This window comes from Notolabrus celidotus, chromosome 4, assembly GCF_009762535.1.
Source record: "Notolabrus celidotus isolate fNotCel1 chromosome 4, fNotCel1.pri, whole genome shotgun sequence".
NCBI classification, from domain to species: Eukaryota; Metazoa; Chordata; class Actinopteri; order Labriformes; family Labridae; genus Notolabrus; species Notolabrus celidotus.
Genome location: NC_048275.1, coordinates 20620581 through 20644938, shown reverse-complemented (window position 1 = coordinate 20644938; position 24358 = coordinate 20620581). Strand labels below are relative to the sequence as shown.

The following is a 24358-nucleotide window of genomic DNA, read 5'->3' as shown; positions in this document are numbered from 1 at the left end:
GAGCCCTTGTTCCCGTTGAAAGAGCGACCTCATCACTCTGCCTTGATTGGGGGGCTCCAAGTACCCCTCTGTGAGAAGGGGCCTTACACAACTTGGCCTGCCAGCAGTAACCAAGCTGAGCAGACTGGACTCCAAGACGGCTGCTGTTATAGACTCCTCATAGACACAGAGAGTATATCAGAGTGCTGCTTAGCTCAACTGTTGAGGAAAGTGTGCTTATCCAAATCCCTAAAGCAAACCGTACAAAGTTATACACAAGGCTATACATACGGAAAGATGCTACAAGACTTCTTACATGGCACCAAAACAAGTGATAGTGTAACAGAAAATAGGAATGAAAGTGGACAAATGCAACAGGATTTGCACCTCCAAACAGTCAACCCATCACTAACCAATGACTGTAAACTCTGAAAAGATGAGGACTTAAGATAGAACTCACTCGTCAAGTTCATCGTCCTCGTTGGGTGCAGTGTCTGCGTACAAGTACTTGCTCATGTCAACAGGCCGTACTCCCTTCCTCTGCCGGGGTTTGGGGGGTTCAGGGTCTGGCTGTAGGTCCATGTCTTGCTCGGAATCATCGAAAGGGTTCCCTGGGGTTGTTTCTGTCTCTGGTTCATCCGGATCGTGGAACGGATTTGAGGCATCGTGGTCATAGAAGGGGTCATCATCTACTCTCTGCCTTGGGACCGGCTGGACAGGAGGCTCTGTGTTTGACATGAGAGGAGATAGCTTGAGATGAAAATACAACATATTACATTATTATTGGAGTCACTGAAATTGTCTTTAATTGACAAGATTTCACCCCAACTAGGTTGTATTTTGTTCGTTCGTTGGTTAGTAACTTAGCTTACATGTCCAGATTTAATGATAATTGATTGATCTTTGTTCATTAATCTAGTCGATTGATCAACTCCTGTGTTCACTTCTAAACCTTTGCCTAACGCCGCTATTCAAACTAATTTTCTGGCCTTCATACAGCAGCTATTGTAAAATCTAAATGGTAACCAAACCATCTGAAAATAGAAAAAACAAATAAAACCCTTCAACCTAAGTTCAAACTGTTTTTAATGAGACCAGGATGTCAAACGAGACTTGATGAAGATACAGAGACAACTGTACAAGAAAACACAACTCAGCCTCATACTGACAATAAGGTTCGGACTAAAGACAACTTAAACCAGCAAAACAGCATCAAACGGGGGAGTTTTTGGGAACATATGCAGAGGCTATAGTCCTCATTGCAGTGTCCACTGCTTTGACTCCAGGCCATGACTCTGCAAATCATCTCCTACTCTCTACTCCCCACATGTCCTGTCTCTCTTCAGCTTTCCTTTCAATAAGGGCAAAAAAGCCCCATAAATAACTTTTAAAAAAGGTAGAATGTCTCAGTGTGTGGAAGCATGCCACTCAAAGACAAATAATCTATACTGATACACCCATCTGCTCAGGTGGTCAGACCAAAATATTGGTTTAGCTGTCTGACTGAGTGCATTGAAGCCTCCCCGCCACAGTTACACATGGTTACACACATTCAAGGTATGTGCACGTCCAAATCACCTGTCATTCTTACTGACCCTCCAAAAATAAACACCTAAACCTCCATTGCTTAATGATAAGACCAGACTCTAAAGTTGCTGAAATGACTCCCACAATAAAACAAGGATTGTCTTATGCACAAGTTCAACATACCATCCTCATCAGGATCACCGAACGGGTTGAGGTGGTTTGGATGAAGATCATCATCCGGATCATCGAAGGGGTTGTTGCACATGGCAAGAGATGTTTCCTGATCCTCGTCTTCCAGGAAGTTCAGCTTGTTGATCAGCTCTGTTGACATTCAATCCAGATTAAAGTCATATTGATGGGTGATGAAGTGGAGTAAGAACTGCAGTCCAAAACAGCAGCTACAGGACAAACACTTCCCAAAATAAAATGAACACAAACATTCACAAACCCAAATACACCAGTAACTGCACTTTGGAGTGAACCATGAGCATCAGGACCATTCAGTGTTGGTTAGATTATCCCTCTTGCATGGTGCTGCTTAAACTTCTCTATGCTCCTCTGGCACCTCAGTCCACTTCAACACATGCACAGCAGCAGCATTATGGGAAAATCTCTCCTCTGTGGTATGGGGGTTACTCTGGGAGACCAAAAAAGCAGTTTGGAGTTGCTATGGAGAAAATAGCTGGGAAGGCTGAGAATTGTCCACTTCATCTTCATCATCCTCACTGTAGCCCCACTGCATGCTGCCAGGGTGTGGGTTACTTTGAAAAGAGTGTAGATGTGCGATGTAGATGCCAAGACCTGCTGCTGGGCGCAGTGTGAGAATCTAAAGCAAAGAGAAAAGCAGCTTTGTGTGTGTGAGTGTGAGTGTGTGTGAGTGTGGTGTTGAGACCTTCAGTCTATATGTTGCCGGCTATGTGAAGTGGTGGTGCCTGATAAGAGGTGTAGTCCTCCCCTTGTCGCTTGCTGACAACATTCATGACCTATTTTAGGCAGCGACAAATGCAGATGTGCATAGGTGTCAAAATACTATGGTAATGTGATGCTTACTAGCAAGCTCACCACCGTCACTGCTGCAAATTTCAGAAGCTAACCAAATAACTTTTAGCTTTGTCACTTCACTCAGAAAAACGCACTAGCTAATGCATGGCAGGCTGTGGATATTACAAACCAAGTCTCGTAATGACACAAACAGTAAGACTGTGATGCAAGCATAAGAGGGAGGAGAACCCTGACTCCAGTATGTTGGCTGTTGTAACATTCACTGCTCCTGTGTGTACAGTGAATTAAGTATAATAGAGTCACAATGACTACTTTTTAACCAGACGGTGGTACAATCTCCTCCACTACTGTCTCTTGTTATTGACCCGTTAACTGACAGCGCTGTCTGAAGCCCAGCAGGAGACGCAGTATAGGCGTTTTTCGACCGCAGGAACACTACCCTGGAACTAGGCACTTTACCCCTGAACTAGGTGTGTTTCGACCGGAGGAACCAGGGTCTAAATTTAGTTCAGGGGTAGATAATCTCCCCCCTGAAAAGCCCCTGCTTGGGGGGTAGTGCTTTTCAAAGGTCCTTGGACTTTCAGTTGAATGTAACGGTGTTTGTGGAGTTTACACAATTGTTGAAACACAGAGAGAGTTCCTGGGAATGCAAACTAGGTTAGTTTTTCAATAAGATTTCAAAATATTATTTAATAAAAAAAAATTCTCCATACGTCACTGGCCTGATTTGCACAATCTACCCGGGACTTCAGCCGCGGTCGGAACGCAGACAACAATGGGGACACGGGAACCTTTTAGTTCTGGGTTACAGTAGTTCTGGGGGCTTAAAGACCCCGGAACTCTTGGTAAAAAAGCACCTTATGTGCCAAATTTGGATTTTGAAAAACTAAATGAGAGTCAGACCCACACTATTTCCTTTCTTTAACTGTGTGGAAATCTGATGTTTTCATACCCCAGTTCTACAGATTAAACATAAGGCTCATGAAGGCTGATGTAACATTTTAGTGTGGCACTATACTCAAAAACACCACCTTTATTCATATTTCGGAGCAGCTCGGTCACCTGAGAATCTAATAAAGAAATACCTTGACTTGTATGTGACACCTGAGTTAAGTTTGAAGTAAGTTGTTCACTACAGTAAGCAAAGTCTATCTATTTCTTTATATTATTACTATTTACAATGGGCAAGTTTGGCTCAGAAGTACAGTGGGTCACTCTCCAATCAGGAGACAGGCAGCAAGTTCTCCAGCTCCTCCATGTAGTATCCTCGTGCAAGATACTGAACTCCAAAGTGCTCTGCAAAGCACAGTGTAATGGGAAGTAATAAGTGGGATTCTTTTTGCGGATTAGTGGCCTTGCATGGCACTACACCTTGGTCCCAATCTGAAACATCTTACCATCAATCGGCCCCTTGAGAATACCACAAATTAAATGCAAAGCTCAATTGGAAACAGAATGTACCTAAGTCCAAATGGAAAACAAAACACCTTTTTTTCTGAAAAGATGCTCTTTTTTGTGAAGGAACAGTTTGTTTGGATACAGTGTCCCTGTTTTGGTTCACTACCAATTGCAGTAAAAAAATGGGGAACACCACATTGTCAGAAAAAGAAAATAAAAGGGGATGGGAGACCAAAAGAACAAACACCAACTGATGTGTTACGACACCTTGTACGGCACATCACCACATGGACCAGGAAAAACTGGAGGACCACATGACCAAAACACGATCACAATATCAATGTCAAATGATCAGAGGATGGGAGGTTGAACCAAAAAAAGAGAACCAAAAAAAAGGGCATATCAGAAAAAGGAATGATTCAAAAAAATAAATGAATGGAGAGAAAATAAGGATGGTAAAGGTGACACAATGTTCACAACACGGTGGAGGAAGAGTCAGGAGCGCAGGGGTGAGATGGGTGGAAGAAAGGTGAAAAAAGACCTTCGGAGGAAGCGGCAGGCTTAGCGGTTGCTTTGCGTGCTCGCTTAAGGACACCATCATCATCATCATCATCCCCATGTAAGCAGCTGAGGGCATTCAACTGGTTTACTATCTCTGTAAACGACAGGGCCATACAGGAAGGGAGGAAGAAAGAATAGCAGTGAAGAATGCAAAATAACACAACCCATCAAAATGTCCACACAGACTCACTCAAACACTGTTCAATAACAGGAACAAAGATAGAGAGTGGGCCTTTGTTTATGATGGCTTAATGCTATATCTCCAATCACAGGAGACTGAGATTTCTGTATTTAACTAGCATGCTTTGAATTACTTTTCAATCGCACAGCTGTCTTGAAACACTTTACAAACTTTATAGCATACAAATAAAGAAAAGTGTATCTTTGATCTGAATTTGGAAGTACACAGCTGAGGTTTCTAGCTGTGATAGATAATACTGGGATGAACATCAAAACAAGTAACACACCCACACGCACTCACTAATTATATATTCATGGAGATGTACGGTATAATACTCTTTATTATTTACATGCTGTGGGTAAAAGGTAAAAGAGAACATGTGCTTTACAGGGTTTGCAATGGGCAGCCTAGCATTAGTACTGCTGCTGTAGCTTGCTGCCTTGTTGGATAGGTAGCGTGCAGGGGAGGAATATGAGAGCAGGGAGTGTTGGCAGCTCGGCCAGGCCTTTGATTCAGAGACGCACACTAGTGAAGCATAGCTGTAGGCGCTTGATGCATATACATATAAATGAGACAAAGAGCAGGGAAGGGAAGGGAAAGCAGGGAAAGCATGAAGCTTAACATGAAGAGATTGCGCTTTGAAAAGTTGGATTAAGCAAAGCAGGCGGCAGCGGGGCCCATACATACATACAGACTATAGAATGAATCCTCTACATGTATGTACGGAGGGCTAGTTCACCAATACAGGAGGAAAGCAAAGAACGTGAGGTAACGGGATAGCAGGAGAGTAATGCCTAAGTAACTGAAGAGACCAGAATCTGGCAAAATATTATAAATGAATCTCATGAATGCATAAATTATCCCTTCTTATTTATGCAAGAACACACACACACACACACACATACACATACACATACACAAACACACACACACACACACACACACACACACACACACACACACACACACACACACACACACACACACACACACACACACACACACACACACACACACACACACACACACACACACACACACACACACACACATCCAAAGAAGCTGAAACTTAGAGAGACAGAAGAAATCAAGGAGGAAGCAAAGTTGATGCCCCACTGAGGCTTCAGCACTGGTTATTCTGGTTGGTTACTGAGGGGACTTGGGGTCCACAGCCATTATGACAGACTGACTTGAGCTTTGACTTACAGCCAAGGGAAGCATATTAATGTGACATTGTACAATGGTTTATTCAGGCAAAGCAGTTAAACTTAATTTGATATTTAAGAATCATAGAAGAATCACCTGTCCAGTTTTCACCTGTGATCTTGGCAGCCTTCTCTTCCTGGTTAACCCTGTTCTCCTCATCCTCCTCGTTCTCCTCCTCAAAGTCGTCCAGGTTGCCGATGTCAGCCTGCTTCATGCTCATCAGGCTGGCCAGGCTCTGCATGTCCTCATCACTAGATATTAAAATAAAAGCACACAGGATTTAATCACACCCACTAATAAAACTCATAGGTCATATGTACATGTAGTCATTTCAATGTGCCTTATTGAGGGTGGAGACAAACACACAATTTAACCAACCGTCCTGACCAATGGAGTTGCCAATAGACACATGAGGATTTTTAAGCTGTCTATTCCTCTCACACTGTCTGTTTTCCATCCCTATACTTGAGTCCTCCATCTCTGCACCTTACTGCCATATTTGCCTAACACTATAACTTCAAACCTCACATTTTAAGCTTTAGTCTCCTCTTCTTACTCTTCTCTTTCTTACTCTTTCCAGTTCATCTATTGTTGTCTGGTAATTTCCCCCTCCACAAACAACTTTATTCACAGATGCATCAACGTCTACAGTATTCCTTACATTTAATGTAGTCTTGTGTACCCCCCCATCAATCCCTCGATACCACAGCTTCATCATAATCAATGTATTCTCTTCTCTGTTCTTTGTGTTTGGTGTTTCCCCAACCCAGAGGCTCATTTGAACTGGTGTGATTGAGTTTGTTTGTGTGGTTGACATCATTCCCCGAAGGGTTAACAAGGGTTACGCGCCATCGACCCGCCGCCTGCACCGCAACAAAGGCCTTGTTTCTCTGCTCTCACCCAGTGTGTGTGTGAGTGTGTGTGTGTGTGTGTGTGTGTGTGTGTGTGTGTGCGTGCCAGCGTTTAAATGAAAGTTGCTGCTATCAAATTAGAATGCATAAAAAACAACAAACACCGTGGTTCAGTATGTGTGTCTGCAAAATGAAAGTTGGTGCTATCATAAAGCGATATTTGAGAATGAATGAATAGCTGCAAATGATATTTGAGAGACTGTAAAACTATACTTTGATCAGTCAACGAATAGAAGACTAAGTAAAATGTGTATTCATACACTATGCATGTGTATATTCCTGTACTACACATACAGTAGAACTATAGCAGTTATCTTGCACAGCCACATCATGTTTGGTGTGACTTAATAGCCAAGCAATCAAGTCGTCGATGTTTACATTTTGAATACATCACTAGTCAGGAGCTACATGAAAAACAGCCAAACGAGTAGAACTTGGGGTGTTAGGGTTAAAGCCCCAATTCAACTACTACCCACCCACTAGAGCAAAAAAGGGGTTGGGGGACCCTTGCGAGACTAGGGCAGGTGCTGAGTGTAGCACTGATGCAGACACATAGTTGCTGTCCAGAGTTAACTGGACAGCCATTAGAGGCTTCTGTTTTTAACTCAGTTTCTTTATTTAGTCAAAGCCTGTGTCTTGTTAATGTTACCGTTTGTCAACCCACAATTTCTCATTGTGCCCCGAGTATGCCACTTTATTTCAAGCTCTTGTGTTAGGAGCAAGCGGCAACCTCTGGTCTAGAAATATGAGTCCAATATGGAAGTGCTAAAAACTGCAGTTCATCGAGGATCCGCTTGAGGCTGGCTCCGGAAGCACCGGAAACCACATACACACCAATTTAAAAAAGCTGATCTTTACAGCAGAAATAAACATGTTTACAGCCTGGTACATAAGACGAGTGTAGTCTGGAAAGCTAATTTCTCGATCGGCTCACACTGTACGGGGGGTGAATTTTTTTCTAATGCAGCAATTTCTAAGATATTGAGATTATGAGTCTTCCAATGAGAGGCCCAGCTGACTTCATTGACAGGCTGGAACACTGTAGCTTTTGGCTAGGAGGCTCAAAGCCTGCCTCTTTACATCACAATCACTCGACAGCAGCAATAGGACTGACGTCGACGATTGGCCTAAAAACAGCTCTTCAGAAACACATGCGTCCATTATTTTATACAGTCTATGGATGGGAGCTAAGCTAACTTGGGCTGCAGTTAGCCTTTATTCTATGAAAGAAGTGAACTTGAAATCAAACCTATTTAGTCTGGTTTGGGGAGGACAAGATAATCAATCTAAACCTGACTTTCAGATTCAAACAGAAACATACTTACTTCATCTGGGGAAAGAAAGCTGTTTAACACAGGTTACGTGTTGAAAAAAAATCACCTATGCTGACATAGTCTGCCAACAGCAATCGATTTGATAATATGCTTTGTCTATGCTGCTGCTTAAGGCTGATTTATACTTCTGCGTCGACCCGACGCAGCAGGGGCTGACACGGACGTGAGCCACACATATTTGTGTGTCGATGTGTCTTCGTTGCGCAGCAATTCTCATCCGAAACGCTTTAGGGCAGTGTGGTCTCTCTGATAGCCGGTTGCCTGCTTCCGGCCCCGCTACGATCTCTTGTTACTGTTCCGCAGCGATCAGAGCGTGTTATGTTAATCTACAGCTGATACATGTTGCTGTTTATCATACGGACATGATTACATGAAGAATAGAGAGGAGGAGATGAAATACACAGCCGATGAGCGGGGATACCGGAAGTGCTGTAAATGTGGGAAATACAATGCCGCCGAGCGGATTTTACGGTTAGTTACATTTTGGAGGAGGTGCATGTCAGCTACGTGCGTAGGCCTCTGCGTAGGTACGGGACCTCCGGCGTAGGCTATCCCGTCGATTCAACAATTGATTCCAACTGACAGTGTTATTGTTAATCTCTCCTTGTTAATGTGAACAAAGGAGCAAGAAGCATTAATGTCAAAAGACTATCAATTTAAGTTTTTTTTTCAATAGAAAGTGTAAGAAACCCATGACATGAATACTTTTGATAGATTTATGGTAAAAATGACTTTCAGTGGATCCCTGAGGATCTCTACGAACAACCTATTGACCCCCTGGACCACAGGATCAACTACATGCTGACCGCAAGTTGCTATACAAAGGAAGAGAGAAGAGTTCAGAAGCACAGACCCTGTGGGTGATGAATACCACTTGATATCTTCTTTATTAAAATACTCATTTATATGTTCCAAGTTCTAAAGTGTTAGTAATCATTGCATGGAGGTAGCAACACTTACGTGGCCTTTCCCTCACGGAGGAAGATGCAGGAGAGGGAGAACTGCAGCGTGGCTGACACCACCTTTTTGGACAAGGGCTTAAACTTGAGTTTGACATCCGTCTGTGTGGGCATCGGACTGGCGTACTGTTTCATATTTATACTGCTGGTGGCCAAGGCCTTCCTTCGCCCTGATGGAGACTCCTGGAGACGGAGAGAATGAGGTAACACGTTCAGGTAAACACAGGCTCATGTTACGTAACAGGCAGTGCAGTGATTCAATGTGAAGTAAAAAATTAAAGGCAGAGAGGAGGCAGTATTTCATTCATTATACATCTTTCGTAATGTAGCAAGTGTTTGTTTGTCTTAACTGATGACTGGTGATTTCAACATCCAGAAGAAGAGCTGTGTATTTGGTCACTGATGTCTGACAAATTCAGGGCAAGCTAAAATTTGTGCCCTCCTGCATTCCTCATTGTGAATTCAGCTGCAAAAATCCCTCCTGGTATTTCCTATCAAAGGTCCATGCTTAAGCCATTTTCGCTGTACTCAGAGATGTGCTCTGGGCCAGGGGCTAGCAGTCAAATTGGAATTTGGGAATATGCCACAGACCAGGTGATAAGAGTTATGGAATCAGTAACAGGGGTGTGTGTGTGTGTGTGTGTGTGTGTGTGTGTGTGTGTGTGTGTGTGTGTGTGTGTGTGTGTGTGTGTGTGTGTGTGTGTGTGTGTGTGTGTGTATGTGTGTGTGTTTGTACGTGTGCGTACATGCACAGCGCTCACCAGAGGACAGTGTGTGCAAAATGAGAACTGTCAGAAAGCCTTGTCACCGACTGCTAGATATGGAAACTAAACAGTTGGGGATGTTCCTGCCTTTTGTCTGCCCCCTCCCCTCTCCCACCAACAAATACTGATGGGTTTTAGTCTGCTGCGCGTCTGGCTACAAAAGCATCACACTGTCAGGGAACAGCAGACTGGTTCACCTGCTCGCTGTGTTGATACCACTGACGTACCCTGTCCCTCTTTCTGTTTGGCCTCCTTGGTTTTTTTGCCAGTTCTGTTCGTGTGATTTCGAAAGTGTCATTTTCCTATCAGGCCCATATGTATGTATTTGCATGGCAAGACATTAGACCTGAATCCGACATAAGGATCAGACGTTGGTGCATGTGTCCCTTCACAGACCAAGTGGAATGAAAGCAGCTAGCAGCGGTAAAAAGGAATACATTTTCTGTCTTTAAATCTGTCAAATTTATCTTGCTTCCCTTTTTCACTGCATGGATATAAAAAAAAGAACATATAACACACACCTAAACACACACACACACACAAACACACTTGTGTTATTATACTACAGAAAAATACCTTCTTGTCTCAGCTGTGAATCGAGCCCTGAGGATTCATCCTCTCATGCGCACAATGCCGAACAAAGCGGAGCAGCTCGCTCTCTTTCACACAACACCAGTTTGAGAGCACATATACATATACACATACACTCTGGCGTGTCCGGTAGATAAAGCGATACAAGCTCTTTACATTGCCCCGATTCCTGATGTCTTCACACACAAACACACACACATACACATCTCAGAGGCTTTGGCTCAGTGGGGAAAACTCAATCTCAGCCTTATCGCTGAGGACCGCAGGGTATTCATTCAAACACACACACACACACTTCCACACATGTGGACGGACACACATAGAGTTTGTATCAGTACAGTGAAAAAGCTGTTGGTGAGGTGGTATTAGGGAGGAAATATGTAATCTCCAAATAGACTGAAAATCTACAGGTCAGCCAACACCACAAAACGTAAATGGGTACATTGACATTTAGCATCACTGCCATATGAGCTACATTTAGCTTTTAATGAACTTTTTTTTTTATTTGATGAGTCAATATCATCTATTTCGATATGAGTAAGATTCATAAAGTGAACAAAGCCTGCTGCTGTTACAGATGCAGTCTTTGCTGGACCTTTATTTTGAAAGACGGGTCTTCTAATGATGCTGCACACTTGCAGTAGAGAGGTAGTCTATTCACACTCCGACACACTAGGTGGCAGTAATGCACCTTAACACTAGTCGTCACTCAATGACGAATTTTGTGAATTTGAGTTGCGATTGTCCTAAGGCTAGACCTGTTGAAAACCATTAAAGAGGGTTGAGGTTGACTCCAACATTCACCAGTACTTGTGCAAACAGCTGAATAAAATATGGTGGAGTGATTTCTACGCTCAGCTGCTCAAGTGCAATGCATCCTGGTACATGTAGGCAATGGCAGCACATGCACTTCCTTGGCCAATCTACTGCAGGATGTATTGCATCAGTTGATAAGATTAATGCTTTTAATGTTTTAATGTAAAGCACATTGAGTTGCCCTCGTGTATGAAATGCGCTATACAAATAAAGCTGCCTTGCCTTGCCTTGCCTTGCCTTGCCTTGCCTTGCCTTGCCTTGCCTTGCCTTGCCTTGCCTTGCCTTGCCTTGCCTTGCCTTGCCTTGCCTTGCCTTGCCTTGCCTTGCCTTGCCTTGCCTTGCCTTGCCTTGCCTTGCCATCAACACTGATTGATTTGACATCCAATTACTGTCACAACTTCCCTTTGAAACACTCAGACCACAAAGTGTCACGTCATCATTTCCAATCAAATGCTTTATGATACTTAAGTCAAGGCTCCCTAAAAACAACAAGCATGAACAACTGCCCAGTATAACTCCATGAAGCAGTTCTTCTAAGGCAGGGGTGTCAAACATATGGCCAAAACCAGCCCGCCAGAGGTTCCAATCCGGCCCCCGGGATTACTTTGCAAAGTGAAAATGTTGCAATTTTTCAATAAAAGTAACTGCTATCTCAGATTTGTCCTCTGGGGGTTGCATACAATCACAGTCCTGATGGAGCGCACCTGAACTTTGCTCCGGGACTTTTTTTCTCAAAGTGCGGAAAAAGGATATTTGCAGTTTGCATAATTTCGGTGGAAATTCCTAGACTTTTTAGAGCACTTCACGACCCAATTTTCCATTAATCCATTTTTTGCACTAAAACAAAAGGGAAAAATTTGGAGTTGTCATTATTTATAGGGTTATTATGTTATGATTTTACTGGTCTGGCCCACTTAAGATCAACTCGGGCTGTATTTGGCCCCTGAACTTAAATGAGTATCAGACCCCTGTTCTAAGGGAAACCTTAGTGTACATTTCAGTTTTGTCCTTCTTGTTCACCAGAATGTTTCGATCAATACAAATTTATTTCTATTTTTATGTGTCCTATGTTTCTAGGGATTTTGTAAATACTGCAGATGCATTGATGATCATTCAGCTCTCAACTTGCATGTTGTCATAATGTGGTGTAGTACGTTGTCTCTTTCAAAATAGTCATTACATGAAGAGGAGAGCTCAATGAAAAGACTTTGAATGTGTAACTGATTCATTACACATTCAAAGTCTCCTTTTTGATGTTAGCATTTGTGCTTTTTGGTAAGAAAACAGGCCGAGGATTTCAAGAAGTTCGACAAATGAGGTCAATAAGAGGATAACGGAGTAAAAGCTGAGAAACTCTGACAGACTTATGCTGCAACTTACAAGTGGCCTCAAATTGCTTTGGAAAACTTGCTTCTCTCCACTGTTTTTCTGCTGTTTTTGTCCTGCCTCTCCAAACGTTCATCATCACCCACTGTACAGCTCACCAAACCCTCCAATCCTCCCATCTCTCTCCATCTCTACCTCCTCGCTTCGTGTTCACACCAACAATTAAATTTAGAAAAAACTACTGAAGAAACCAACCGTCTGGCTAGCGAGGCCACTTGACATTTCGTGCTGGCATTTCAGCCTTGTCGCATTGGCTGGGAAACACAATGACATGTCATCACCACGCCGCCATCCTCAACTTGTCCAAGGAACAGCCCATCAGGTGGAAGGAAAGATGGGGAACAGAAGTCTCCCTCTCTACTTCTTATCTCTCTGGAGATTACACTCCGGCTATTATACTAAGCTAATAGCGCATGTAGACACATTATGAATGAATTTGCCAAATGCACCAAACACTTTAGAAGAGGGGATTTAGTTTTTTTTTAAAAAGAAAGAAGAAGAGGAAGAAAAGAGGGGAAAGGGGTCTTGAAAATAGGAAATACTTAAGGATATGCAAATACCCCGGTACAATAATGGAATAACCGTCTCACAAGATTTGAGTAGGGACAGCAAACAATGGAAATCTGCTCCATTTCCCCAGATGCTGCTTGTCAATCATTGTGTGTGTGAGTGTGTGTGTGAGTGTGTTTAAGAGAAAATGAGAAAGGTGTAGCAAGGATTAGGATGACTGGGACGTTGTGACAATGTGTAAAATGAAAAGGAAGGACAATACAGAAGTTTAATTTATTACGGAGGATACGACTATCAATATGCTCTCCCTTTGTGACCCAGAGACTAAATACCTGAGTGAGTGTGTGTGTGTGTGTGTGTGTGTGTGTGTGTGTGTGTGTGTGTGTGTGTGTGTGTGTGTGTGTGTGTGTGTGTGTGTGTGTGTATGGGGGGACACAGTGTGAGAGACAGGAAAGAGCGCACAGGAAAAGAAAGAGAGAGGATAAAGAAAAGGAGGGAGGGAGGGAGGGGTGATGGCTGTATGCTGCCCCCTAGCTGCTTCCCTGCACAGCTGCACAGTATCATTTCAAACAGTTAGCCCCAACTGTAACTGGCACACAACAAACCAGGCTACACGTCACAACACACATGGAAATGGCTAAAACATAGAAGCAAGCTAACCTGAAACCTACCGTCAGTTACTCTGTACGGTCTAAATATCTTTTTAAAATGAGATCAGAGGGCTGTGCGTTTTTGTTCATAATGTGTGTTAGAGTACCAGTCCTGCCCCTCTCCCCTGGTGCCAGCTGGCCCCGGATCGATCCACAGATGCTCCCCTGGTGGGGGGGCAGGGGTCAGGGCAGGAGGGGTGCCCGGGGGTCCTGCTGAATCCCTCTGCCCCAAAATGCCAATGGGACGGGCTCTGGGGGGGGGGAGAAGGGATGGGGATCCTTTTGTCGCTGATAGATGGATTAATTAGGCTGAGTGCTAAAAAGAAACAGCTTCTTTGTATAGGCCTGTTCTGACGCACATCCACACACATATGCAATGACAGAGTGGTGGTGTTAGCACCTGATGAACGAATAGAAAAAGCACTCAAAACACACACACACAAGCACTAATAAGCTAATGGCTTTTCAACACAGGTCACCCGTCAATTTGTTTCCAATTTTATCACGATCGATAGGTCAAACTGATCCATATAATAGAGGCACTTTAACAGTTTGAATATTCACATTATCTACTTTGAGACTGACCATGCTCTCAAATGTTGGTGTGACTGCAAAAACTTTTTAATGAGGACGGCTTGTGATAACTTTCTCTTCTTAATGGTGCATTTTGACCAAGAGATCCGGGGTCTTTTAGCCCCAAGAATTACTTTACCCGGAACTAAAAGGTTCCTGTGCCCTCATTGTTGTCTGAATTTCAACTGCAGACTGAAGTCCCAGATAGATTGTGCAAATCAAGCCAGCGATGTATGGAGAAAAAAAATTATATTATAAATATTCTTTTGAAATCTTAATAAAAACCTAAGCTAGTTTAGATTCCCAGGAACTCCCTCTGTGTTTCAACAACTGTGTTAACTCCACAAACACTGTTACATTCAACTGAAAGTCCCAGGACCTTTGAAAAGTACTAACTCCCAAGCAGGGGCTTTTCAGGGGGAGATTATCTACCCCTGATCTAAATTTAGACCTTGGTTCCTCCGGTCGAAACACACCTAGTTCAGGGGTAAAGTTCCTAGTTCTGGGGTAAAGTTCCTGCAGTCGAAAACCTTATGATACTTGTACTGTAGTTCTGTCATCGATGTGTTTCACGTAGGTGTCAATAAGTGAAGTGAGAGTGGGGAAGTTCAGCACATTGTTGAGGGAAACAGAAGATTAAAAATGACGCTCTAGTATCCCAACAAGGATGATCAGTGGTGAATCACTGGTTCCACATCAAGCAGATGATTATCTGATAACTTAAGCCTGCTGCCACAAAACAAAACAACCCTGAAGTGCAGGAAAGGGACAAGCTGAGGTCAGTTATACTGAGACAATGGACTACTTTAACCCTGCAGAAGAACTCTATTCCTCAAAGTTTGTTACAAGGGGTGAAAGAAAATATCAATACACCTTGGTATCATAATACATTACTTTAGTAGTTTTAATGAAAATATTTCTTGGAGTCCATCAACACTTTTACTGTATTGTAACCACATCAAGTAAGTCAGGAGGATAGAAGCAAATCTTGCTCAACTAAAAAAAATCTACGCTCACCTTAGACTTAATATATCTTTTAAAGCAACTTTCAATAAAGATGATAATCCTCTGTAACTGATCCCCATTTTTTGCGCTACACTTCCTTGTTGTTACACCATCAGCGTTAATGGTAACCAGCGTGTGTGGAAGATGATTACAAAATAAAGTTGTTACACAGAAGTGATCGATGCTGCCAAATCCCACTGTTTTTATTTGTCCACTGATGTGTTCATTTAAAAGTTGTATGCTAAAAAACCCTCAAACCAAAGCAGACAAAGACATGTGGGCTATAGATACTGGAATCTACAGAAAGCTATAAACAGGCCTTTGTAATTTGTATTCAAAGGTTTTAGAAAAATAAAAGCCTATCTCAATTTAACCTACACAATAACCCTGAGGTAGCACCGATTAGCCCTCCAACCCAAAATCAGCTAGCTCTGAATTCAGCAGTCAGCATATTGAAGGTTAGGGGGAGTGCGGCACACAGTGCTATTCCTCTCGCCTCAAGGTCACAGTTATTGGAAATGGAGACATCCAATATGCTCACATCTCTCTTTGAATCCTCACACAATGGAGTGATTCCTCTGTGTCAATTTGGCCTCCCCTGATAACTGATAAGGCCGGCCTTTTTACATACCACCTATGAATACTACACTATAGGTGTTATACACACACACACACACACACGCACACACTCAGATTAAGACCAATTTATTCATCTGCTACAATTATATGTGAGGATTTATTTTTTCCCCCTGAGCAATATGTGCGTGTATTTTTAAAGGCAACAATGGACATAAAAGGCATGCAATACTATCACAGCGGTTATGTGAATTACAATAACAATAGTCTTAATAATGGAATGAACTGTGAAAATGGCTTTCATGTGTGTTGTTGCATTCACACACTCACACACACACACTCACACACTCACACACTCACACACACACACTCACACACACACACACTCACACACACACACACACACACACACACACACACACACACACACACACACACACACACACACACACACACACACACACACACACACACCCATTGTCTCACACAACTAGAAAAAGGACCACCAGATTCCTCCTCACCAAGAACAGCTTGTGGATCAGATTAAACTCAAAACTCCCGATATGGAGACATGATCACAATCTCGACCTTCAAGGTGTATGTGCAACAACAACAACAACAAAAACATTGTTGACAAACAGTTGAGGCAAAGTGAGACATGGATGTAAATGAAGAGAGCAAGAGAAGAGTGATCAGTCACAACGAGAGCAGGATTAGGCTTGTTTCACAGGAAAGGGCAGCAGATTACAGCACAGTGTGAGCTGGTGGTTTTGGCTGAATATGGTTTAAAAAGACAATAAGCTCCAGACATGGAGTCCCTTTTTGTACAACAACAACAAAAGCTTGATGTGGGATAGACTGGGAAGGTATAGGCAGGATCAGTACGACAACATCAACAGGGGGAAAGAGGAGCAGACTGATCATATGTGACTTTAATAACAGATTTTTCATGTTTGGGTTTCTGAGAGAAATAGGCACAATATTACATCTAGTACACCAAGTCAAGCTCAGCCATTTTGCAGCTGAGCTGACCTTTGACCTTATTGTGGAGATAAAAGACCTTTTGAAAAAAAGGCAGGAAACTTTCATTAAAAGGACAATTTATGGGGCGGCGTTGGCCTGGTGGTTTGAGCGCGTGCTCCAGGTACAAAGGCTGTATTTGCTGCATGTCTTCCTCCCCCAGTCTCTGCTCCCCATATTTCCTGTCTCTCGTTAGCTGTGCTATCAATAAAGTCATACAATGTCCACACAAACAACTTCAGAAGGAAAAATGTCCAATTTAATGATCAACGTTTCAACTATAGCATTTCAATTTCCAACATTTGAAGTGAGAGACGATGATAAAGGTATATACTGCAGACAGAGATACACAAAAACCACTAGTAATACAGATACCCAAAGATCCAATTGGTGAAGTTTAGTTAGCTGTTTGTGTTTTATTTTTGTTTGCTTGTGCATAAAAACAATGGAAGAAGATGGAGGGGGTAGAAAGAGAGAGAGAGAGAGAGAGAGAGAGAGAGAGAGAGAGAGAGAGAGAGAGAGAGAGAGAGAGAGAGAGAGAGAGAGAGAGAGAGAGAGAGAGAGAGAGAGAGAGAGAGAGAGAGAGAGAGAGGAATTCCTTTAAAGCAGGGTTGCCTCTGATGGCACAGATGAAAGGAGGGGAGTCACAAACCAAAGGGTCCTTAAAAGGTCTAATCCTAACTGGGAGAGGAGGCTGATTATTGGGGACTAATCTCCTGCTAGCTTCCAGCACCAAGCAGAGCACACACAGACACAGGCTCAAGAGCAGCCATATTCCATAGGTTCAACAACATTAATACAACCTCCAGAAATACAAGCCAGCATCTTTACTCTTAAACAGCCGGAGCAGAAGTCAGCAGACTTAAGGAAAGCTGCTCTGAACACTAATTCATCCCACTTCTTCAGCCTTTCCACCAAAGTCACTTTGACTTGAGCTCATGTTTGCAGTTTACGACGTGCTGAGGTTGTAGAGGTCCATCTGACACACACTTAACACTGACTGCATTGTTACAGCAATGCTGTCCACATTAACATTTAACACACCCATCAATATTTAAAAAAAAAAAAAAACCTTCAAAGTCTGGAAAACTGATAGCAGGAGAGGCAGACTCTTAAAAGCAATTTTGCAGCATGCTCATGAAGCAAATTGACCCCATATAAACCTATTTAAGATCAGATCTAATCTATGGAGAGCTGCAACTAAGGATTATTTTTTAATATCGTATTATCTTCCAATTAGTTGGATGATTAATCGTTTTGTCGTTTAGCCCGAAATGTCAAAAAAAAACTGTGGAGCCCACAATTTCCCAGAGCCCCAAGAAATATCTTCAGATTTCTTTTTAAGGCTAAAACCCTGAACCATTTTTCATTTACTGTCTGAGATATGAAAAAAAAAACATATCCTTACACTTTAGTAGCTAGGAACAACAAATGTTTGACATCTTAGGTTAAAATGTGACTTTAATGGCTTAATCATTGTACGGAAAAAATGTGAGTGATCAATTTTCTTTCAATCAACTATTGATCACCGACTGATTGTTGCAGCTCTTATGAATGCAACCTGGTGATGCAACAACTCATTTTACTATCACTTCTTCCTGTTTTATTTGAGATCAATCTTTTAATGACTAGTAAACGGGCTCAATGTGAAAACGGACCATTTATGTGTCAATCAATGACTGATAATCAAAACTGCTATCAGTTCATTTCTTGAATACTAGGAGCTAACAGTTTACACATCAGTCAGTAATCGTTTAACTCCCCTTTTCTAATGAGTCTGCACTGAATTCTTAACCAGTGAAAATGCTTAGATGGACACCCAGCTAGTATCTCATATCCTCTCTGTCTTCCTTCATTTCTGCCCCCCTCCTCCTTCTCCCTCGTTCTCTCTTCTTATCAGTGTGTCCAGGGTGCCCTCCTTTCTTCGACTCCCCGGGTCTCTCTTTTGGGTGGCCCTCAGTGCCCCCCACACACACTCAGACCCAGAGCATGCACTTCAGACAGGGGGCTAATGGGAAAATAAATTACCAGCAGGCAAAAGCCCTGGCTCTGCACTTCTGCTGGAGAGAGAGAGAGGGAGAGAGAGAGAGGGAGAGAGAGAGAGAGAGAGAGAGAGAGAGAGAGAGAGAGAGAGAGAGAGAGAGAGAGAGAGAGAGAGAGAGAGAGGAGGGGTTTGGAAAGAAGGGGGTGGTGGTCAAGAAATGGAAAGAGAGAAGGGTTCAAAAAGACGGAAATGAAAGACAGAGGTGGATAAGTGAGGAGAGTGGCACAGAGAAATGTAGAAAGAAGAGAACAGATGAAGAAATTAGGTAGAGAGGGTGATGAAGAGAGGAGGATGGAGCCAAAAGGGGGAGGGATGGCGAGAGATAGGTCGTCAGGATTATAGCAGGAGTTCATTCCTAGTCTGTGAAGTGCCTGCTCATCACTTTTCCCACCATTCCACCATGTCTGGCCATCATAGAGGCCTAAAACTGACAATAACATCACCACACACACAAGCAGCCACTGAGCCAATTGATTTCTTATGTACGCAAGCATACTGTTCTACACTAAGGTGTATAAGAATGAATTAAAAGTATATAGAATTTAGGAGCTTATAGGTAATAGAGGAGCATATTTGATGACATGTCCCTCTTGATAAGCCATCATAACCGTGCTGGGCTAGTACTGTGCATCTCAATGTTGACTGAAAATTTTCCATGAAACATTCCTTAAAAAGTACTGTGATGACTGTATGAGGATATCCTTCCCATCCTGTTTCAGCATCATCACCAGATAACAAAAGAGAGAGGATGCTAAGAAGCTTTTAAGGGTTTTGGTAGATAAAAATCCCTGCAGGATTCCAGACCTGAGAGGAATCAAATCAAAAAATCAAATGTTGATTTCCAGGTAACGACAACAACACCAGCATTTGAATGAGATTCTCGATATCCACTCAATTCTCACTCTAAGGATCTGTTTGTTTTAGCAGTTTTAAGAAGGGTGCTGAGATCTGACAGAGCTATGATAGGGCTCTAATCCAGAGCAAAGCTGATTTGTGTAAGGGGGGGGGGGGGGGGGGGGGGGGGGGGGGGGGGGGGGGTTAAGATGGCCTGTGACAAGAAACAATTGCTTCAAGTGAGAGTCTGCCTCTCTCCCACCCTGCTCCATGACAAAGGTGTACTCTCCATGCTAAGTGACAAATCTGGGGAGACAAAGAGCATTAGCAGGGTGATGCTCTGCTTCACTGCCTCTGATTGTGGCCAACTCAAAGAGAATCTAATATGGATTTTAAAAAGAGGAGAGGGAGAGATTAGAATGAAAGAGAAACAATGAACACCTTCTACCAAGGGGGAATTAGTGGAGGGATTGGATAAGGAGCTGGTGTGCCTTGGTGTGTGTGCATGTGTGTGTGTGTGTGTGTGTGAGTGTGTGTGTGTGTGTATGTGCATGGGTGAGCGCTTGTTCTTTGAAATTCCTTTTCCACGAAGGAACAATAGGGTTCCCAAATTGTTAATGTGCATTTACATTTAAGACAAAGTGGGGGAAAAAATAAACAGATGCAGCTCTCAGTCATATCTAAATGTTTACATTGCAGATGAGTCGCTAAGTCTTCAAACGTTCTGGCACGACTGGAAGAGGAGAATAAGCCTTCATTTTCAGGTTCATAGTTGACCTATGAACAATAAAGTTCAAGAAGGGGCACCATACTGCCGCCAGAGGGATTTTACTCTTGCTAGAGCAAGCTTCAGAGGAGACAAATACTGTGGAAATGTTGCACATTACCAGTTTCCCTTCCTTGAATACAGTTCAGTTGAGCGACACACAGAAAATAGCCTGACGAATAGAAATGGTTAGACTTCATTGGCTATTACAGGTATCGGTACGTTTTCTAATATCTCCCAACATATAAACTTACAATGCTGGACGCATTAACTGAACACTAGTGTAATTTCGCTTTTTGGCCTAAGACTTTTATCACCAAAACAAACCGCGGCCAGTACACGCTTGTCTGGATAAGGGCCAACATGTCTGCATCCATTATTCCTTTAATTGCAGCACTAAAGCGTCTTCTAAGCAAAGAGGTTGAGACGGACCAGGGAGTGAAAACAATAAAAAGTACACTCTTAGAGTCTGTCAGCACATGTTTCACTGAGATCTATTCGGATCCTCTGCACTTCATCGTGACTGTACTTGATCCGTGTAATAAAGATCATTACTTGGATGTGGGAATAAAGCAGAGCGCACTAGAAATGATCCAGGCCGTGATGGATGTGGAGAACCCACTTGGAAACGGAGAAGAAGCGCACAGCGCAGGAAGGAGAAGGAGAACAGAGTGCAGAAAAAAGGAATCGTCTCTCTGAACCAGATGAGGGGCATGCACCCTCGTTGTCTGATATGTTCAATGGGATCCTTGATTTTAGTGAGGTTAGTACACAGTCATAGCCATAAATGCAATGGTAGGTTCCACATATTGGCGCCAGAGTTTCAAAACCTTGCTATCGGTATAAGTGTGATTAGCTGCCGTTTTAGACGACAGTAGTGTAACCTCCTCCCACAGCTCCACAGTTTAATATCTTTCATATACTCTTCTTTCTGTCAGTGTATCTCAGTAAACAGGTAACAGGTCTAGATACTTTCATTGCATGTATTACAGGGAAATAGTACCAACAGATTCACACATTTTCAACTCGCTATAAGTTCCTCTGCTGCTTCATCACTCTGTCTGGTGTCTCCTTTGTCCATGCTGTCACTTCTGCGTAATGTTTATGTAGCCTAGAAAAAAATAGCATCAGGGACAGTTGTAACATTTTTGACTTTTATGTCTCTAACTTTGAGCTCTTTTAACCCAGTGTGTTCAAACTGCTATACAAACTAGCTTCAAGTGTGTGCTTATAAATGGCCTAGAAAATGTCTGTGCAACACAAACAGAAAATGCATGGCCTACTTCCTACTAATAATTGGCATAATAATTTATTTCGGTGTTTTGGTTTTCAGCCTTGGTTTCCTGATTTTCAGTTTTCAGTTCTGGCCAATAATTTTCAGTTCGGTGCATCCCTAGTAAATATTAGTGATCATATTCTGCAACAAAACACAGCCATGTAAGTGTTCTTGCATGTTCATGTTGTTGCAATATCAATGGCGGATTTAAATACTTGCAGTCCAACTCAAGAATTCACTGTGTTGATCGCCGAGTCAGTAAGCTATGACATTTTCTCTCTAAACTCTGTATCTGTCAGTCTCAACAATCACTATATCATCACCCCCTTCATGGTATGAAACGTGTCCTTTACCACATCCTCTCAACACCCATAGGTGTACTCCTTTACTGCAAGCCTCCTCAAGGTCCTGACCCCATCCTCTCTGGGTGTGGTGCTCAAAGTACTGATTTATATCCCAAACAGACATGTTTGGGGATCAGTCTAACTGTCAGTGGCCGGCTTAGCACTGGCATCAGAGCACATCGCAAGACCCTATTCATTGCCACTTAGCAGAACAGTTTCCTCGGTTTGCAAGTAAAGTTTGTGTGTGTGTGTGTGTGTGTGTGTGTGTGTGTGTGTGTGTGTGTGTGTGTGTGTGTGTGTGTGTGTGTGTGTGTGTGAAATGCTCACACACAGACACACACTTGCACGTACACGTTGTGGGTGGATCTTGAGGTGAAAATGTCAGATGCGTCACCTAAGAGAAGTTTAACCTAAGTTCATCAAAATCCTCTCTGTATGTACGCGTTCATTTTCTTTCGCCACCACCACCGCCACCGCCACTCACACACATACACATTTTTTTCGAGCAAACCACCCGCCCACGCAGGCCCAGCAGGTCAAGCTTGTGGATAAACAGGGGGATTTGAGGAGGGCAGTGTTTTGCGGGCCACACAGGCCTGTCTCCATCGCGGGCAGCCATCTTAAGTCGCACACAGGAAAAATAAATAACCAAGAGATAGAGATAATAGCTGTTCCGCTGTCATCACACCAGAACTGTCTGACCACCCATCTTCACCAAAAACAAGGTGAGATGAGGACGAAGATGGGGAGGGGAAGTCTGGTTAGAGAGCAAGGGGTGTAAGTGACGCCATTAAGTGATAGAGGACGAACTCAAAGATGACTGATAACGGAGGGTGTGGCGACCAATAACGTACGACTGAAAGCTTCCTGTGAGCTATTACAACTGCAGCCAGGAGAGATGATTTTTTTAATGGAGAACTGGGACACCTGAGCAGGAAAGAATGTCAACACTCACAAACACACACAATTATTTGAAGAAAAGTGACATGCAATGAGTGTCACTGCATTTCCAAATACACCTCAACGAACAAAAGTATCTCAGACTACATCATTCCTCACTCCACTGTTGCTCGTTCATGGTCTGTTTTACACCGACACCCCTCAAAACACCTGATACGGTAGACACCTCTACTGAACCTTGCCAGCCTGCGTGTGTGTGTGTAAGTGAATGTCTGTGCGTGTTTATGAGCGTGTGTCTTCTGGGTCAGCTTGGGGACAGGAGGCAGTAACAGGAGGAGGAGGTGTAGCCTGTTTTTTTAGTACAGGACCAGCCAGTAAATAGTAAGCTGGCAACCCATGCAGGGTACAGACGAAAAAAGAAATGAGCTTCCAATGAGTTATATTCTTCTTCCTGATATTTTGTTGAAAAACCCATCAATGCTAAAAAACTGAAAGTTGGAATGTAATTATTTTTGCTGGCTGGAGTCGAATGACAGAGCCTGACGTTATGTAGATTGCATCATATGCAGTGAGGAGACCAGTATGCCTAAGTTTTGCTTTCATTAACACATAGTATCAGGATCATAGACAAAGAGTAGACTACTACCTATTGGCACTGAGGAGCCATGGGGCCGCCATCTTGGTCCGGTTACCCACTCCACTCATTGTAATCTGTTTGCCAGGCGCAATTAGGTGTCAGCGCATTTAATCAATCATAACTCGTTGAATACTAAACTGATTTTCATGCAGGTTTTTTTTCTTCTGTAAACGCCATACATGTAGGTATGATACAGGACACATGGCTCGGCATATTTTAATATTCAAAGTGGGCTTAACAGTAATAGAATATTCTGATATGTGATATATGTGATGTATGATACGTATTTTGCCGCACAGTGCTTTGGCATCTGGAAGTCTCTGCTGCTTCAGTTTATGTTTACAGGTAAGATCATGGGTAGGATGACCGGACCAAGATGGCGGCCGTATTTCTTGCGCCCCAGAAGCCAAAGCGGCATCTACTCTTTATATGTCTATGATCAGGATGGTCCTAACTTGGAAGATAACACATAAAGTTAGCCATGAGTGCTAGCTAGCTGGCTTGTATCTAACCAAGTTTGATTTGTTTATTTTGCAGTAGCCGTTACTTGGCTTTGTGATTCAAACTTGAAGTTATTTCGGTAGATAGTGGTGCAGTTACACAAACAG

At 42.9% G+C, this 24358-nt stretch overlaps 1 protein-coding gene across 6 annotated transcripts in view; it reads right to left on the bottom strand.

Annotated features, from left to right (window-relative positions):
- Nucleotides 1-24358, bottom strand: part of ehbp1 (EH domain binding protein 1) — a 169927-nt gene that overhangs the window by 106088 nt on the left and 39481 nt on the right. For 3 of the 6 annotated variants that reach the window (XM_034681770.1, XM_034681772.1, XM_034681773.1), the window contains exons 6-9: nucleotides 9060-9241; nucleotides 5951-6105; nucleotides 1690-1827; nucleotides 440-704 (exon numbers count right to left, since the gene is read on the bottom strand). In XM_034681770.1, the coding sequence (XP_034537661.1) occupies nucleotides 440-704; nucleotides 1690-1827; nucleotides 5951-6105; nucleotides 9060-9241 (740 nt within the window). Of the gene's footprint in view, nucleotides 1-439; nucleotides 705-1689; nucleotides 1828-4447; nucleotides 4596-5950; nucleotides 6106-9059; nucleotides 9242-24358 lie in introns of those variants that run through there. The other 3 variants (XM_034681771.1, XM_034681774.1, XM_034681775.1) reach the window with 2 other exon arrangements.